The 19,070-nt window shown below is 36.6% G+C and overlaps 1 protein-coding gene across 1 annotated transcript in view; it reads right to left on the reverse strand.

The window, feature by feature from the left end:
* The window catches only part of DAB1 (DAB adaptor protein 1), a 411,660-nt gene that overhangs the window by 56,349 nt on the left and 336,241 nt on the right, over positions 1 to 19,070 (reverse strand). Inside the window, exon 10 of the mRNA XM_053694085.1 lies at positions 12,532 to 12,594. Within this exon, the coding sequence (XP_053550060.1) occupies positions 12,532 to 12,594 (63 nt within the window). The remainder of the gene's footprint in view (positions 1 to 12,531; positions 12,595 to 19,070) is intronic.

Raw genomic sequence — 19,070 nt, forward strand, 5'->3', positions numbered from 1 at the left:
CTATCTATCTATCTATCTATCTATCTATATATATATATATATATATATATATATATATATTTTTTTTTTTTTACATAACTGGTCCGTGAACCCCCATTTGAATAACCCATGAGCCGCCACTGGATCTAGATAATTAGGAGCGTATACATTGCAAAGAGTATATATACCACTAGTTTTTATTTTCAAAATAATATATCTCACTTCCAAGTCAATAAAAGAATACAAAACTTTGTATTTAAAATTCTTAGCAAATAAGATAGCTACCCCTTCTTCCTAGCAGTGGAAGGAGACACAAATACCTCTGAAGTCTTGAGCTTTAATACATCCTCTATGGATAAATGAGTTTCTTGCAATAACACAATATTTGTATGTATTTTTTGAGATGATGAATAAAAGCCTTGCATTTAATAGGGGAGGTGATACCCCCTACATTCCAAGAAGTTAACAAAAATTAATTTGCTAAACCTATAAAGAGTTTCCTCAAAAATTTATTAAAGGTAGAAAAGTGGGGGGCATGGTGGGGAGAAAAAACCCAAAAAAACACACTTCTAAAAAAACTAAGAATACCAAAAGAACAAAGCAAAATTGGTGATACAAGTAAATTGAAAAGTTGTTTAAAAATGCATGCCCTATTTGAATCATAAAAGTTGTTTTTTGGACTTGACTGTCCCTTTAAGTCCTAATGCAATGATAGAAATTAATGGAAGTTCCATGTTTAGGGTCAATTTACAATGGGAAAGGTTTGAGTATCAGTTCTAATTTATTTAGGAGGTACCTAGGTTAGTATAGTGTGCATGCAGATCATTTCAGGTTTGAGGCTACTCTTTTTATTTTTTTATGGGGATGAGAAAGTGCAATATTTTAACATTTCCCCTAACTTCCAGGTTGATTATCTCTGGTGGAGGACCAGATAGGAACCTGACATTTTTCACAGATGTAAGTCCTATATGGTAGAATTCTGCTGTAAAAAGGTTTTGAGTTTGAGATTCCACTGGTTAAAGAGCTAGGGCTAGTAGAAATCAATAGAAAAGCCTACTTTATTCATGACTTTTGAGAAAATAAAAGTTGTAATATAAGCATTACAAATAATAAAAATGAACTGTATTTTAAGCTTATTGTGTTTCACAAAGAATCTTTATTTTTTTCTGAACATTAGACCTGTGCATCGGAATTATTTTTGCTTTGGACGTATCGTTCATCCAAATTTTTAAACCCTTTCAGGTCAGGTTTGCTAACAAAATTGGTTTAAACAAATTAAATGCCTTTCAAAACTATAATAAACCCCCTACTTACACTATTTAACAGTCACAACCCCTTTGCGTATGGATTATGTCAGATCAAGAAAAGTAGAGGACTCCTTTGTTTACCATTTGGTTTACTTCAAGACAAGAAGAGGGCCCCTTTTCCCATTTGGATTACGTTGGATCAAGAAAAGAAGAAGACTTTGAATGGTGAGTAATAAAACTTGGGGTTCAGTTTAGTGTTAGGGTTTTTTTGGGGTCTCAAGTTTTAGTATAGGGTTTTTTTTATTTTTTATTTTAGTTTTAGTATAGGGTTTTTATTTTTCATTTAAGTTTTAGGATAGGGTTTTTTATTTTAGTTTTAGGATAGGGGTTTTTATTTCTATTTTAGTTTTAGTATAGGGTTTTTATTTTTCATTTAAGTTTTAGGATAGGGTTTTTTATTTTTGTTTTAGGATAGGGGTTTTTATTTCTATTTTAGTTTTAGGATAGGGGTTTTTATTTTTTATTTTAGTTTTTAGGATAGGGGTTTTTATTTTTTATTTTAGTTTTAGGATAGGGGTTTTTATTTTTATTTTAGTTTTAAGATAGGGGTTTTTATTTCTTATTTTAGTTTTAGGATAGGGTTTTTTAGGGGAGGTTCAGAGTACTTTAGTTTTAGGATAGGAGTTTTAAGGGGTCTTTTATTTTTTGGTGTATTTTAATGGGGTTTTTATTTCTTATTTTAGTTTTAGGATAGGGGTTTTTAGGGGGGTGTTTCACAGAGTACTTTAGTTTTAGGATAGGTGTTTTAAGGGGTCTTTTATTTTTTAGGGTATTTTAGTTTTAGTATATTTTTAGGTGCCTTTGTTACAGTATACTGTCAATTTGTGTGTCAATTTTAGAATGAAATAAATATATAGCTTGGCACTGTAAGGGACATTGAAAAAAGTTGGGATATAGACAGGATATAATAAAATGTACTTTAATTACTTTACCTGCAAATTTATACAGCAGTGCCTTAGCATTAACCCTTTTTTTTAAGTTTCCTGAATTGTGTAGCTCTAACTACCCCCACACAATTCCTGCTATGGCTACATCTATATCTATCTTTGAGTTGGTAGAATGCAAGACTTTAACCCTCATTATTTGCTGGAGCATGCCTAGAAGGAAATAAGCATCTGTAAACTCAGTTGAAATACAATGCCTGTGTTTCTGATGATAAACACTGATAAGGGGTGGTGGATCAGACTACTCCATACAGTATAGCTATGTAATACATTTTGCTTATTTTTGAAAAGTATTTTAAAATACTTTCCAGCAAGTTTTAAACAATTTATTTTGTATGCAAACTATTTTTTCAATAATTAGCCCTTTTAGGATATGCACAGATCTCAACATGTTTTATGGCACTTTAAACTAGATGTACAGAGGTAGAGCAATGGACAATATTTACAGTCTGGTGCTACCAACTTCTCAAAGTAAATATCATAAAAACAAAAATAAAGGGTGTCTCATATGCACACCGCTATGAAACATGATTGTATACACATTAAAAATATATATATATATATATATATTTAATGCAATTAATAAGAGCCTAGAAAAAGTAACTACCAAAAATGTCACTATAAAGTTGATCATAGAAGGTGTCCCCACTTTCCTGGCCGATAGCAGGAATTGGTGGCATCAGGTGGGGACACCATTCGATCAACTAATTGATAAAAAGGTATAGTATTTTTCAGTCCATGCACAGAAATCCCAATTCTCAAACTAATTTATTTTATGTATTTAAAAGAACCACTCAATGCAGTACAATTGCATAATTAACATATGCATAATAAAATACAATGCAATAGCACCTACTCTGAATTTCAAATAAGCAGTAGATTTTTTTTTCTGGCAAATTTATTTTTTTGCCCATATTATAGCCCCCTGTATCATGTGAGAGACATCAGCCAATCACAGACTAGTATACGTATACCCTGTGAGCTTGTGCACATCTTCAGTAGGAGCTTGTTCCCCACAAAGTGTGACTATTAATGGCTGTGTAAAATTTGATAATAGAAGTACAGTAAGTTGGAAAGTGTCTTAAAACTGCTGCTTTTTCTGAATCATAAAAGTTTATTTTGACTTAAAGGGAAACTGAACCCAAATGTTTTTCTTTTGCAATTCAGAACAAGCAGGCAATTTTAAGCAACTTTCTAATTTAATCCTTTATCAATTTTTCTTCGTTCTCTTGCTATCTTTATTTGAAAAAGAAGGCATCTAAGTTTTTTTTTATTAGTTTAGGACTCTGGACAGCACTTTTTTATTGGTGGATGAATTTATCCACCAATCAGCAAGAATAACCCAGGTTGTTCACCAAAAATGGGCCGGCATTTAAACTTACAATCTTGCATTTCAAATAAAGATAACAAGAGAATGAAGACAATTTGATAATAGGAGTCAATTAGAAAGTTGCTTAAAATTTCATGCTCTATCTGAATCACGAAAGAAAAAATTTGGGTTCAGTGTCCCTTTAAGATGTAGGTTGATATAAGTAATAAAGAATAAATGGTTTGTTATGGAGAAACTTCTTTTAAGTGTGTTGGAATCTAAATTTAAACAAATTTTCATTTAAAAAATAGCCTTAGAAGCTTTAATTTATGACTTAATTATTTATGTAAATTATGCTAATCAGCATAACTAGATTTTTTTTAAGAAAAGATAACAATCCTAACAAGGAAACAGTTGTGTTTATGTGTTTTTTTAAGTAACTGTAACCAATTGACAATTGTGAGGCTTGATGTATAAATTCTGCACAATGAAGAGGAGACTTTGTGCCCTTGAACTGCATTTGGTGTTTGGTGCTCAGATTCTGAGCTAGAGTGTGTTGTGTAGATTTCATTACCAGCCTACAACAGTGATAAACTGCCTAAGCTAATAAGACAGCTGCTTGTAGCCCTAATTTATCCCCAAGGCTCCCATATGCCAAAATGCTTTATTACATCTAAAAAAGCAGTGATAACATTAAGGACACAGCAATTTTCAATGTATAAATGGCTATTAAAGGTACCACTGTTCATACACTATTAGATATGTTAAAGTTCATTGGGAGTTAGAAAGAGTATAGGATATCTATTCTTATGCTTTAAGCAACACACATTTTAATAGCATAATATACTTTTGTGTGGTTTGGGATATGGGTTAAAGTTGTTTTGTTTTTTTATGTAGGAGCTCATATGGAACATTATTTAAATATACACAGAAATATTCATAATAATATATCACCTTAACATTTACTCAGAAAGGCACATTAATTGGATACCTTGACAGATACATTAGACTAACATGAGATTTGGAAGGCTATTTAGAATCCAGTTATAGCCCTTTGTATTTACTAAAGGGTATTCTGTTAAAAATATGTACGCTATACAAATCAAATACTTATTGAATTTGTTAACATTCACTTATCCTTATCCCAAAGGTTAAACTCTAACAATAAGATGCATACATTTAATAAATATAAAGACAGACAGACATATAGATATATAGACATACAAATAGATAGACAGACTCACATTTAGGCATATAAATAGACAGTCATTTAGATATATAGACATACAAATAGATAGATAAACAGACATCTATTTAGACATATAGACATACAAATAGAAAGACAGACATGATGGGGCATATTTATCAAGCTCTGTAAGGAGCTTGAAGCCCCGTGTTTCTGGCAAGCTTTCAGGCTCGCCAGAAACACAAGTTATGAAGCAGCGGTCAAAAGACCGCTGCTCATAACCTGTCCACCTGCTCTGAGGAGCCAGACAGTAATCGGCAGAAATCAACCCGATCGTAAACGATCGGGGTTGGTTGACACCTCCTGCTAACGGCCGATTGGCCGCAAATCTGCAGGGGGCAGTATTGCACCAGCAGTTCACAAGAACTGCTGGTGCAATGCTGAATGCGGAGAGCATAATGCTGTCCGCATTCAGCAATATCTGTTATATAAGATCTACTTATCAGATCATGTTGGACAGACATTTGATAAATAGGACCTATAGACATATAAATAGACAGACAGACAGACATATACACCTACAAATAGATAGATAAACAGACATATATTTAAACATATAGACATACAAATAGATAGATAGACAGACATATACACCTACAAATAGATAGATAGACAGACATATAAATAAATAGATAGATAAACAGACATATATAGAGACACATAGACAGATATGCAGACAGACATATAAACAGATGATAGATAGATAGATAGATAGATAGATAGATAGATAGATAGAATGTAAATTTTAAGTGGTTTGACATTAACACGAATATACTGTGTTATTTACATTTATTTGCTTCTGTTTTTTTTTAATTCTTTGGCTGACAGAGGTGGCCAGAACACATTGATATTCAACTCAATAGAAACAAGCAGGGCTGCCAGAAATTGTAGGGCCCCTAACTTAACCAGTTTTTAGGGCCCCCCCCATTGTTCAAGGCACAAAAACAGTTTCATATACCAAAATTAACTGAAAGGAGCAATATCAAATGCATGTGCTACTCTGCAGCATGCATAACAAGTACTTGGTGAATGGTAACATATAAATGGGAAACCAAGACAAAAAATCAATTAAAGGGACATAGAACCCCATAAACAACTTTCTAATTACTTTTCTAACAACTTTCTAATTACTGGGCGGGGGGGGGGGCGCAAGAAAAAAAAAGTTGGAAAAAAAAAAATTGCACCAGTGCCATAGTATGTGTCACTCACCACCACACAGCTCAGTAGCTCACACATACAAGAGACCACTTAGGAATTATTCTGCACATACCGGCAGAATCTGTAAATCATTGAGCTGCTAGTACTACATTATGTAACCACCACGTGAAGTATAACTGCATTCTCCCTCGCGCTGTATCTGAATCAAAACAAGCTTATTACTGCGTGTCTTTCCACAAAGTGCTGCTATGAGCACAGAATGTAAATCAACTAAAAACCCACAGTTATCTGCACAATTAAGCAATTTACATTCTGCCCTCATAGCAGCACTTTGTGGAAAGACCATTCTGAATACTTGTGTATCAAAGTGCAGCTCGGTTACCTGGTAAATCTAACTGTGGTCAGTAAGCCTCAAATCAAGCTGTGCAGCCTAAGGCTAAGCCTTTAACATGTTCAAAAATCCTTAGACACAACGCCTATCCCATGCAGATCAAACTGCAGAATGCAACAATGATGATCAGTCCTCCACCTACCTCCACTCCAGGACCTCCGACCTCCACACTGAGCCAACCACTGCGCAGCTGTCTGACTGAGATTGCACTTTGCAAATGCAATACGGGCACGCAGTTGCAGCAGCAGCTCCCTCCTATCTCTGCCAGTAACCAGACTTCCCGCCTGAACTGAAGTGAAGCCCGGCGCGACGTCACTCTGTCAATCAGCAGGCACGCCTCCCGCAGTGCTGAATGCTGATTGGCTGAGTGATCAAGCTCATCATGGAGGCGGTTTTGAGAACCGCCTCCATTGGAGCTACTGAGGGCCCGACGAGTCACCAGTGGGTGGCGCAGCTCTAAGTGAGCAGAGGATTGCATTTTAGATCCATTGTTGCGCAATTAATGGAGGGCAGCAGACCGGCTCACTGCCTCCTAATTGCGCAACAATGGATGCTATTCAGAATTTGGCTGCTGCGCAAGCACAGTAAAATAAAATAAAAATGATTGTGGGTAAAATCGCCATTGGGGGGTGGGGGGGGGTACCCTTGGTGCGGGGTGGGCGTGGCAAAAAAATAGAAGAGAAAAAAACTTTTTTTATTTTTATTAAATATTACTTTAAATCTTTTTTTGCCCTGATTGGACAGGGGAGGCACTGCCTCCCCTGCCTCCTATTACTGCACGTCACTGGTCAAGATATGAGAGAGTGGATTAAAATCTTAGTTGTGTCTTGTGTAAGGAAGTGTCTAATTATAGAGATGTTTGTAAGGTGGAAGCGGCAGGATTTAGCCAAAGCCTGAATATGAGGAGTGAAAGAAAGATCTGAGTCAAGTGTGACCCCAAGACATCAGGCATGCGGGTTAGGGGTAATGATGGAGTTGTAGACAGTTATAGAGCGATGGGGGTGGAGATTTTAGAAGAAGGGGGTAAAATAAGGATCTCAGATTTGAAAGGACATCCATGAAGAGATGTGAGAAAGACAGTTAGTGACAAGGGTTAGCAAGGAAGGAGATAGGTCTGACATTAGTTTACTTGCATTACACATAGGATTGTGTTTTTCCTATTATATATTTGCTTTCTACATGTTTTATCCTCTAAAAATCCAAGGGACACTATGTTAAATCTTCATATCTGTTGCAAACAGTCCTGCCTCAAAATCAGAGAAGAAATAAAGCCATTTATAGCAGATTGTATATTTACTGAGCATGTGCAAAAATTTACAGTAAATACGTGTATGCATTTTGTGATTGGTTGATAGCTGTCACATGATTCGGGGGGAGGAAATTAAATTAAAACGGGGCAAAAATTATTTAAAGTAAATAGTAAAACTAATTTGCAAAGTTGTTTTTTTCTACACATAATAAAAAATTTGAGGCCAGTGGAGCGCAAATTTAGCATGCACCCGTAAATGGACAAATTTACTTATATACATATATATTTATGCATTAATATATGTATTTACACATATAAACACATAAATATAGATGTATATATTCATATATATATATATATATATATTCATATACAAATATATTCTGAAATTGCTACCCATCTTTGCGTGACTTACCCCCTACGCTGCTCTAGGTTCTTTGCCGTGTCTCCTGGCATCAGAACAAGGCATCCATTGGAGCCTATGGAAGCGCACTAGCGTGATTGCAAAGCTTCCCTGCAATTCGAACGCTAGGTCGGGTTCGCATTGGGCTCTACTTATAATACCAGCGCACATTTGCGTGCGCTGGTATTATGAGTAGAGCGCAAATATTGCATGCAAAAGCGCAATATTGTGCTCCACCCGTAATCTGGTCCTAATTATATTAAAGGGACACTGAACCCACATTTTTTTTTCTTACAAGTCCTGTTCTTTACACAACATCAGGTGTGAAAGAAAACTGTAATTTACATCACAAATAAAGAAAAAGAATAGGGAATATTCTCCCCTCCCACCTTCACTAGTGAATTTTAAAGGGACATAAAACAAGTTGGGATAGAGACAGTATAATATAATATGTACTTTAAATACTTTACCTGCAAATGTATACTGCAGTGCCTCACCATTAACCCTTTCTTTTAGTTTCTGAATTGTACAGCTCTAACTCCCCCCACACATTTCCTTCTATGGCTGTATCTATATCTATTGTTGTTTTGGTAGAATGCAAAAGTGAATAAGGATTATCTGCTGGAGCTGCCTAGAAGCTGGGAACTCAGTTGAAATACAATGCCTGTGTCTAAACACTGATAAGGGGGGTGGAGTTGGCTGCTCCAGGCAGCTTAGCTATGTAACTCATTTTGCTTATTTTTGAAAATTATGTTAAAATACTTGCCAGCCATTTAATTTTTTTTTATGCAAACTATTTTTACTTAAGCATCCCTTTTAGGATATGCACAGATCTCAACCTGTTTTATGGCACTTTAAAGAAAAGTAAGTTCATTGTAATTACAAGACATTTCTGTTGTGTTGCTATGTAATAATATCTGCAGAGTCTCAATGTTTTTAAAACAACTTTCTTTTAACTTCAATTATTTGAATAACCAAACTCTACCCACTATTTGCCATATTTGTAGGAGCCAATCTGTGCTTTAGTTTGCAGACAACAAGGCTAACCACTGTCATAAAGTTAGTAAAGGGTATTTTTTAGCAGTTGTTATTCGATAAAGCCAAATAGTTACAAATATGTAGCAGAGTTAGCATTGAGACGTCAGCAGGATGCATTTTAGATTTTGTGAATTAGATATTGCTTAATTTTTCAGAGCTAAATTACATGAAAAGTGGGAAATGCATTGCAAAGTTGTTTTATAACTCAAAACTAAACATGTTATGTAAAAATCTCAAGGTGTTTACTTTCTCTTTAAGACTTTGTGGCGAGATTTTTAAGGGCTAGAATCATCTTGCATAAAAGATTACACCAAATATTTTTTTATATGATTAACAACATTTTCTTTTAATTTAAATCCTTTGAAATATGTTCTTGTGTTTTCTAATTTAACTTAATCGCATGACAAATTCCTGGCACTCTCGGGGTGAGATTAGAAAACTTTCTTTCTGTGCAACATTTAGCTGTGACTCCTAAATAATGACAAAAACACAAACACAATCAGTAGAAATAACCAGCTATACTTGGCATCTGTCATCTCTGCCTTTGGAACTGATGCCAGTATTTCTGTGAGCACGTCAGCACCCTGCTAGCCCCTCCCTACCTAGAAAGGGTCTGTTCTCCTCTAAAAGCCAGAAATTTTACAGAAAATGAAATGAATGTCTAAAGCAGAAATCACATTTAGGTGTATGTGTAATTAATAGCACTGTAACTTCTTGCTAAGCCATCTATCAATGTCATGTTTTTCAGGCAGGAGGAAACCATTTTTAGAATCAATTAACCTCTAATATAACATGTTACTGTTATGTTGTTTTACAAAGTTCATCTTAATACATTTTATGTAGGCATACAATATTTTAAAGGGACATGAAAGTCAAAATTAACTGTGAAGAAACATAGACAGCATGTAATTGTAATACACTGTTAAATTCACTTCTATTATATATTTATTTTGTACTCTGTATCCTTTGTTGAAAGCATTTGCACATATCCTCATCAGCAGCAATACACTAGTGGGAGCTAGCTGGTGATTGGTGGATACACACATTTGTCTCTTTGGCTCACCTAATATGTTCAGCTAGCTCCCAGTAGTGCATTGCTTCTCTGGAGCTGTTTTTTTAACTATGTGTTTAATCCCTCTGCAGGTGTTAAATTTATAGCTGTGTACAAACAATAGTGTAATAATAAAATGCCCAGCGCACTTTCTTTTTACATTTTTATATACATGTAAAAGGACATAAAAGTACAAAAATAAAATGCTTGAATGTGATAAAATGTTATCAATGCACTAATGCTTGCAAATGATTCTATATTCCATTACTGTTGTCAACGGTGTAAACTGTTGGTAACATAAATCATCTCCAAAGACTTTCTGGAGCTGCCTGTTTGAATGCAATTGGTGAGCCAATGACAAGAGGCATATCAGTGTAGGCAACAATCACCAGCTGTGCCCCAGTAGTGCACTGCTGATCCTACGCCTACATAGGTATGCTTTTCAACAAAGGATTCCAAGTCTTTTAAAATGACATTGTTTAGCTAATTCTGTCTCAGATTCTGTTAAAGCCAATTTAATCTCAGGACATCCAGTTGCTTAAAAATGAAGATAACTGACTGACTTGGCACTGGAGTTCCAAGTATTTCATTTGAAATCTGAAACATTTTATACTCCAAGAAGAGAAGGAACACCTGTATGAAATATGGTATAAAGGGGCATAAAAATGCAATAGGAATATGATCTCTTTAATCTATTAAACTATTTTCTAATTGCAATATTGCTGTCCTGTGTTTATGTGTTTAACACCAGCATGTACAGGGGTTAAATGCATAGTTAAAGTCACCCCTGTACTAGCAATATACTACTTATTCATAGCTGAACATGGCTACTGCGCCAATCAGAGCCACTTTTTGCCTATGTTTAACTCAGGATTGACAATGCAAACATCTCTATCTTATTTGAGCTTTTTATCCATTCCAATGGGTAGTGGACACAAATGAAAAGTGTAAGACAACACGTTAAGTAATAAATATTCAGTTCACTCCACTCTTTAAAGGTTTAATGCCTTTCATCAATAAATTGAGTTCATTTTAAAGATCACAAAAAAAATGGCTTTACATTGTCATGTTTGTAATCTAAATAATACTGGGTTCATATACATTGGTCTGAATCAAATCAGTCATATGATGTTGGTTCAAGCGGGGAGCTTCAGGTTAGACAAAAGTTATTCCTCCTACAAACAGCTGATCATAACAAACATTTTAAGTGATCTGAACTGATTTAAATCTACCTGTTTGCCAACTTGTCTTGATTCTGATTGGCTGTAAAGCATTTCTAAATTTCAATCAACTTGAAACAGACTTTATTCAAATACATGTTTACATACAACAAATAACGTTTTACTGGCTTGTTGTTACTATGGACTTAATGAAAATAAATCCAAACTGATATGGAGTTTTCAACTTGAAAATACTAGCTAAAGGCAACTGGATTTCATGAGCTGGCCTAACATCAGTACTTTGTGAATATCCGACTTACTCGTGTATGAACTGGATTTTCTAGCAAAAACAACTTAGACAATGTGTTTGTTGTATTGGGTGATTTGAAACCAAACAGATGGAAATGAGTAGTGAATTTGTTAGTTAAAAATGGCAAAAACACAATGGCTTCAGAGTGGTAACAAAAGATTTTAAAATTTATATATCTGTTCTGTATGCTGCTACTTTAGAAGAAACTCATAATGCTGATAAACTGCATCTTATCCGGCATGTTGCAGATTACTCATAACCCCTTAGATGCTGGTAAAGTGTTACAGTCTTCTCTGCCCACAAGGGGTTAACTCTAACCACAATTCCTAGCCCTAACATAATTCTAACCCTGATCCATTATCTTGATCGCTCTTACCAAGAGCATTTAAGCATAAGGGACAGGATAGTCATGTGACCTCTCCTATCTGGCATACTACAATACCTGTACTGCATCTTCTACATTTAATATCTCTTCCTCCTAAGTAACCAACATGCTTTTCCTTCATTTCCTAAATAAAAAATAGTTATTTGGATTTAAGGGAATATTGCAAGGGTGTCAGGTCTGTGATTTTACCCTGGGGTGGGGTCTAGTTTTGACCTTGTTCAGTTCCTTTATATCTGTTAACATTTCTATGAATTTATTCTTTCATCTCAACCTTCCTGTTCTCTTTTCTTTCTTTTACACTCTTTTCTTTCTTGTACATGTTTCTATCACTCATCATCAGTTTTTTCTCATCTATTGAGTTTTCTAAAAAAAATTCTACTAGCATCAAGTTAATGTTGGACTCAAAGTAATATAAAACTAGAACCCAACTGCACAAAATCTACATGATTGTAGCAAATAGATCACCTAATATGTTTTAGTCAACACCATATTAACCTATTAGTAACAAATATATTTTTAAGACATAACCTGTATCTATACTCAACAACACTTTTAATAGAACTTAAATAAATATTTATATATTATACTATTGAGCACTTACAGAAGGAGACGTTACATCAGGCGGAGTAGACATATCTCCGAAAAGCGCTAATTGAGTAACAGCCTAAGAGAAAACAGAAAATAATAAGAAAAAAACATTACTGATTTCTTATAGACGGATGTTTCTGTAATTGTATAAATTAATTTATTATCACACCATGGGCTTAGTTTCCATTGAGGTTGTTAAGTTTGAAAACTGATTGTAACATAACAATTCTCTATAGACTTTAATGGAGATAAATGTTTTTACCAACAGTTTCCAAACTTTATCACCTCAATGGAAACTTGCCCCATTTCTGTTAGAGAAACACAATTTGCTTTAGATTCCAATGTATAAATCCTACAAATTATACACTTTAAATTCATAAATAATATTTGTTTACAATTTATAACCAGATGTTGTGGACTTTTACAAACACATTTGCACACAACATGTTTACAGGAATGTATAAAGAGTGTTAGGAGATAAATTGGAACAAGAATTAAATAAAATAAAAATAATTGTAAAATTACTTTGGATATTTTCTCTTGCTGTCCTTTGTTAAAGAAGCAAGCAATGCACTACTGGAAGCTATCTGAACACATTGAGTGAGCCAATGGCAAGAGGCATTTATGTGTAGCTAGCTCCCACTAGTGCATACTGCTCCTGAGCCTACTTAGGAATGCTTTTCAATAAAGGACACTAAGAGAATAAAGACAATTAGAAAATAGAAGTAAATCGAAAAGTAATTTGCAACATTTCATTTTAACTTTACGGTTCCTTTAATAATGAAATAACAAAAGGATCTAATATGTTTAATCCTGCATTCTAGGTGCATCCCCAAGCGGTTCTACTGCAGCAGTACTTTTACTACTTCATGTATCTGCCTCTCCTGATTGGCACAAAGATTGTGCCCTGCTTAGCAGAGGCAAAGCATTGCTCCTCCTGGGGGTGTTTGTTTTTTTTTAATTTTATTTTATATCCAACAAAGGGTACAATCATATACAAGGCATCATCATCACACCTCGCAAGGTGATTTAGCAGGCAAAAATAACAGGATAATAAAAAGAGGCACCATACATTGGCATGTATATCAAGACACAAAGCTCAATGAAACTATGGGGCCTATTTATCAAAGGTCTTGCGGACCTGATCCAACAGTGCGGATCAGGTCCGCAAGACCTTGCTGAATGCGGAGAGCAATATGCTCTCCGCATTCAGCATTGCACCAGCAACTCACAAGAGCTGCTGGTGCAACGCCGCCCCTTGCAGACTCACGGCCAATGGGCCACCAGCAGGGAGGTGTCAATCAACCCGATCGTACTCGATCAGGTTGATTTCAGGCGATTCCTGTCCACCTCATCAGAGCAGGCGGACAGGGTAATGGAGTAGCGGTCTTTAGACCGCTGCTTCATAACTGCTGTTTCTGGCGAGTCTGAAGACTCGCCAGAAACACGGGCCCACAAGCTCTGTTCGGAGCTTGATAAATGGGCCTCTATAGACTATGAGTTTAAGCGTCTTCAAAGGGTTAATGAGTATTTCAGCAAATATGCGCTTGTACCACAATGTTGGGACTTTTGTATTAATAAACTAACAACTTAAATAATCTCCATATAAAATAAATAGTACAGCAATAGGGTCGCTCAGAGCAGATCATGGGTTCTATCCTTTTGGGAAGGGTAAAAGTAGGACATTAACGAGAATAACCATTTGAATAAGCTGGCAGTACATCCAAGCTGAATATATTTCAATAAAGAGGAGATAGAGCTACCAGTGGGAGATATTACAGTTTACTTAAGTACGATATCTGACATTGGTTTTTGTAAAGTTGCAATCTTGTTCAACTGTAGTGAGAAGAGCTGTAAGTGCATGGAAATAGACTATATCATTGGCAGTTTGAATAGTATTAGCATTCCTGCCACTCATCCCAATGACCAATAAAGATATATAAGAGGGACAAAGAGCATTGTGCACCTGGCAATGAAATAAGAATGTGCTGTGGATATAAACAAGTTGTATTGCATATTCCCACACATAAGTAGAAGAAACAGATCATCATCAATGCTAAGTTGCAGCAAGTCAAGTACCATCCCATGTGCTTATAACACCTAAGATATACAGTTAACTTTTACCATTCGATGATGTAGACTAAGACATAAATGAACAATTTCGACTGGGTGTGCTATTTCTATTGTGCATAAAATATAAGTAAAGATACATTGTCCATGACGGCATCTTATGTTCAGATTTTTATAGAATGTGGGAGTTGAAAAGGTCCAGACAGCTTTTTGCATTACTGTGCATTTACCTTTATAGGAATTTAAAGTTTAGCATGTTTCCTTCAAAAACTAGCTTTGCCATGGTTATCTTTTATTCAGTAAGGTATATTTATAAAAGTGTAAGCAGAAATAGGGATTTTTTAAGTTTGGCATTGTTATATAGATTTGTGATGTAGTTAAAACTAAATTATAAACTGCCGGGATACATAGTCATTAATTGAAAGCCATAGAGTATTGTGACACCCTTTAGAGACGTCTATTACAAACTGGCAGAACAGTAGTAGAAAAAAAAAACACACAACAAAAAAACCCCCAAACTAAACAAGAAAGTGAAGAAACTATCACTTAACTTTTAACAACAAAGAATGAACACATGCAGGATCTAGAAAAATTACTAATTGGCGAGACCTGCTATACCCACATCTGATACTATAACTATCGGTGGGCTGAAGGAAGGTAATTTGAGGCATAAGAGTAGACATCGATCCACAGCATAGTAGGTAAGCGAACCTTGTTGTGCCCGGAGTTCCATTCAATATGAGTAGGAAGGTTATAATTCAGCCAACACCCGTAGCTAAGTAAGTTTTATACTGCTTCCCCCAGCAGTGTATCTTACGGGAACGGCCACAAAATGGTGTCTGCAAAACTGCATCCTGCTGCCTCTTTACTGCGAGTCTCATGTTCACTTTGACAATCATGTCAGATCTTAGGCTGATGACCAATCGTGCGGGCATGTTACCAATTTTATGTGTATAGTGATCATGTAAGTCTCAGCATGTAATGGTGCGTATACACTGCGAGCCAAAAACATTTTTTGCTGCCAATGCGGGGCTGGAGGTGTTGTAAGCAGCCACCTCTTCCCATCTTGGTCCGAGATCCCTGACAAGGGCTGGGGTAGTCGCCAGAGGAAACGGCGAAGGTATCAATGAGCCCTTCTTTAGATTTAAAACTGATTCTGTAGTAGGTTCTGACCCGATCATGTAGCAGGAAGTTTCTCTGTCTTCCAAAATCCGCTGTTGCTTCTCTCTTTAATGAAGGAGTTGGAGTCGTGAAGCTGCTGTCCGTCTCCCATGCATAAGATGTGGTAGTGCATGTCATATTCTGCAGGGTAGGGTCACGTCGATTATATACTGAGATTTTTGGTCGGGAGGGCTGATCCTCTAAATTTACTATTGAGCATAGGTCCATGCAGGATGATAAAAATCGGTCTAGCCTAGGCAGGAGTATGGCCCTTATTTCGGTTAGAATGCGGGCGTTAGTGCAGAGTTCATTAGCCTTGAGTAGTTCCATTGCTGAAGTGAAGTGTAACTATATACAACGTGGCGGTAGAAAACACGCCACTGCGCTGGACAGCTTTTTCAGGTTAATTTGCTTCTCGGCGGCCAAGGGGTGGTGTACCTTAATCCAGGGGAGTTCCAGGGCACTAGTATTGCAAAGGGATATGAGGATGGCAAAATATATATCCACTTTTTGCTCTAAGCTGCACGGAGCCTCAAGAATCATTGGCCATCTTGCATCTCCACCCACCGGAAGTCCTCTCCTGGGCATGTTTTAATGGTTTGTTTAAACAAATAGTTCCCAGTTAGCATTTATGCAACTATAAAATTATGCAATGATTTAATCATTACATTATAAATTATTGATTGAATTATTTTCATTTCTGTATATTTATTTTCCATTAATTACTTTATAACAATCATAATATGTGGTGTTTTTAAAGGGACATTAAACACTAACGCCTAGATTTAGAGTTTTGTCAGTAAAGACCCGCGTAGCTAACACCGCTTTTTTTCCCAACGCACCCTTAAGACAACGCTGGTATTTAGAGTTGTCTAAGGGGCTGCGTTAGGCTCCAAAAAGGGTGCGTTGAGCCTAATGTACCGTCACTTCAACCCTCAATACCAGCGTTGCTTACGGTAGTGGTTAAATAAACCTAACACTACCCCCCTGAAGATCTCCCTACCTTGAGTCGTGTTCACCCAGCCGGGCACCGATGGACCAAAAGAGGACATCCGGAGAGGCAGAAGTCTTCATCCTATCCGGGCAGAAGAGGACATCCGGACCGGTAGACATCTTCATCCAAGCGGCATCTTCTATCTTCATCCATCTGGAGCGGAGCGGAGCCATCTTCTTCCAGCCGACACGGATCCATCCTTCTTCCATGACGCCTACTCGCCGAATGAAGGTTCCTTTAAATGACGTCATCCAAGATGGCGTCCCTCGAATTCCGATTAGCTGATAGGATTCTATCAGCCAATCGGAATTAAGGTAGGAAAAATCTGATTGGCTGATTTAATTAGCCAATCAGATTCAAGTTCAATCGGATTGGCTGATCCAATCAGCCAATCAGATTGAGCTTGCATTTTATTGGCTGATCGGAACAGCCAATAGAATGCAAACTCAATCTGATTGGCTGATTGGATCAGCCAATCCGATTGAACTTGAATCTGATTGGCTGATTCAATCAGCCAATCAGATTTTTCCTACCTTAATTCCGATTGGCTGATAGAATCCTATCAGCCAATCGGAATTCGAGGGACGCCATCTTGGATGACGTCATTTAAAGGAACCTTCATTCGGTGAGTAGGCGTTGTGGAAGAAGGATGGATCCGCGTCGGCTGGAAGATGGCTCCGCTCCGCTCTGGATGGATGAAGATAGAAGATGCCGCTTGAATGAAGATGTCTACCAGTCCGGATGCCCTTTTCTGCCCGGATAGGATGAAGACTTCTGCCGCTCCGGATGTCCTCTTTTGGTCCATCGGTTCCCAGCTGGGTGAACACGACTCAAGGTAGGGAGATCTTCAGGGGGGTAGTGTTAGGTTTATTTAAGGGGGGTTTGGGTTAGAGTAGGGGCATGTGGGTGGTGGGTTGTAATGTTGGGGGGTGGTATTGTGTTTTTTTTTTACAGGCAAAAGAGCTGATTTCTTTGGGGCATGTCCCTCAAGAAGCCCTTTTAAGGGCTGGTAATAGAGCTGTTAACTTTTTTAATTTAGATTAGGGTAGGGAATTTTTTTATTTTGGGGGGCTTTGTTATTTTATTAGGGGGCTTAGAGTAGGTGTAATTAGCTTAAAATTCTTGTAATCTTTTTTTATTTTTTGTAATTTAGTGTTTGTTTTTTTGTAATTTAGTTTAGTTTATTTAATTGTAGGTAATTGTAGGTACTTGTAGTTAATTGATTTAATTTATTTATTGATAGTGTAGTGTTAGGTTTAATTGTAACTTAGGTTAGGATTTATTTTACAGGTAATTTTGTAATTATTTTAACTAGGTAGCTATTAAATAGTAAATAACTATTTAATAGCTATTATACCTAGTTTAAATAAATACAAATTTGCCTGTAAAATAAATATAAATCCTAAAATAGCTACAATATAATTATTTGTTATATTGTAGCTATATTAGGGTTTATTTTACAGGTAAGTATTTAGATTTAAATATGAATACTTTAGTTAATAATATTTAATTTATTTTGTTAGATTAAAATTATATTTAATTTAGGGGAGTGTAAGGGTTAGGGTTAGACTTAGCTTTAGGGGTTAATACATTTATTATAGTAGCGGCGAGGTCTGGTCGGCAGATTAGGGGTTAATACTTGAAGTTAGGTGGCGGCGATGTTAGGGAGGGCAGTTTAGGGGTTAATACTATTTATTATAGGGTTTGCGAGGCGGGAGTGCGGCGGTTTAGGGGTTAATAACTTTATTAGAGTAGCGGCGAGGTCCGGTCGGCAGATTTGGGGTTAATAAGTGTAGGTAAGGTAGCGGTTCCGTTGGGGGGGCAGATTAGGGGTTAATAAATATAATATAGGGGTTGGCGATGTTAGCGGCAGCAGATTAGGGGTTCATAGGGATAATGTAGGTGGCAGCGGTGTGCGGTCGGCAGATTAGGGGTACATATTTACTATAGTGGCGGCGATGTGGGGGGCCTCAGTTTAGGGGTACATAGGTAGTTTATGGGTGTTAGTGTACTTTATAGCACAGTAGTTAAGAGCTTTATAAACCAGCGTTAGCCCATAAAGCTCTTAACTACTAACTTTTTTCTGCGGCTGGAGTCTTGTCGGTAGAGGCTCTACCTTTCACTTCAGCCAAGACTCTAAATGCCAGCATTAGGCAGATCCCATTGAAAAGATAGGATACGCAATTGACGTAAGGGGATCTGCGGTATGGAAAAGTCGCAGCTTGAAAGTGAGCGTTAGACCCTTTCCTGCCTGACTCTAAATACCAGCGGCTGTCCAAAACCAGCGTTAGGACCTCTTAACGCTGCTTTTGACGGCTAACGCAGAA

The sequence above is a fragment of the Bombina bombina genome, chromosome 10 (assembly GCF_027579735.1).
Source record: "Bombina bombina isolate aBomBom1 chromosome 10, aBomBom1.pri, whole genome shotgun sequence".
Taxonomy (NCBI): Eukaryota; Metazoa; Chordata; class Amphibia; order Anura; family Bombinatoridae; genus Bombina; species Bombina bombina.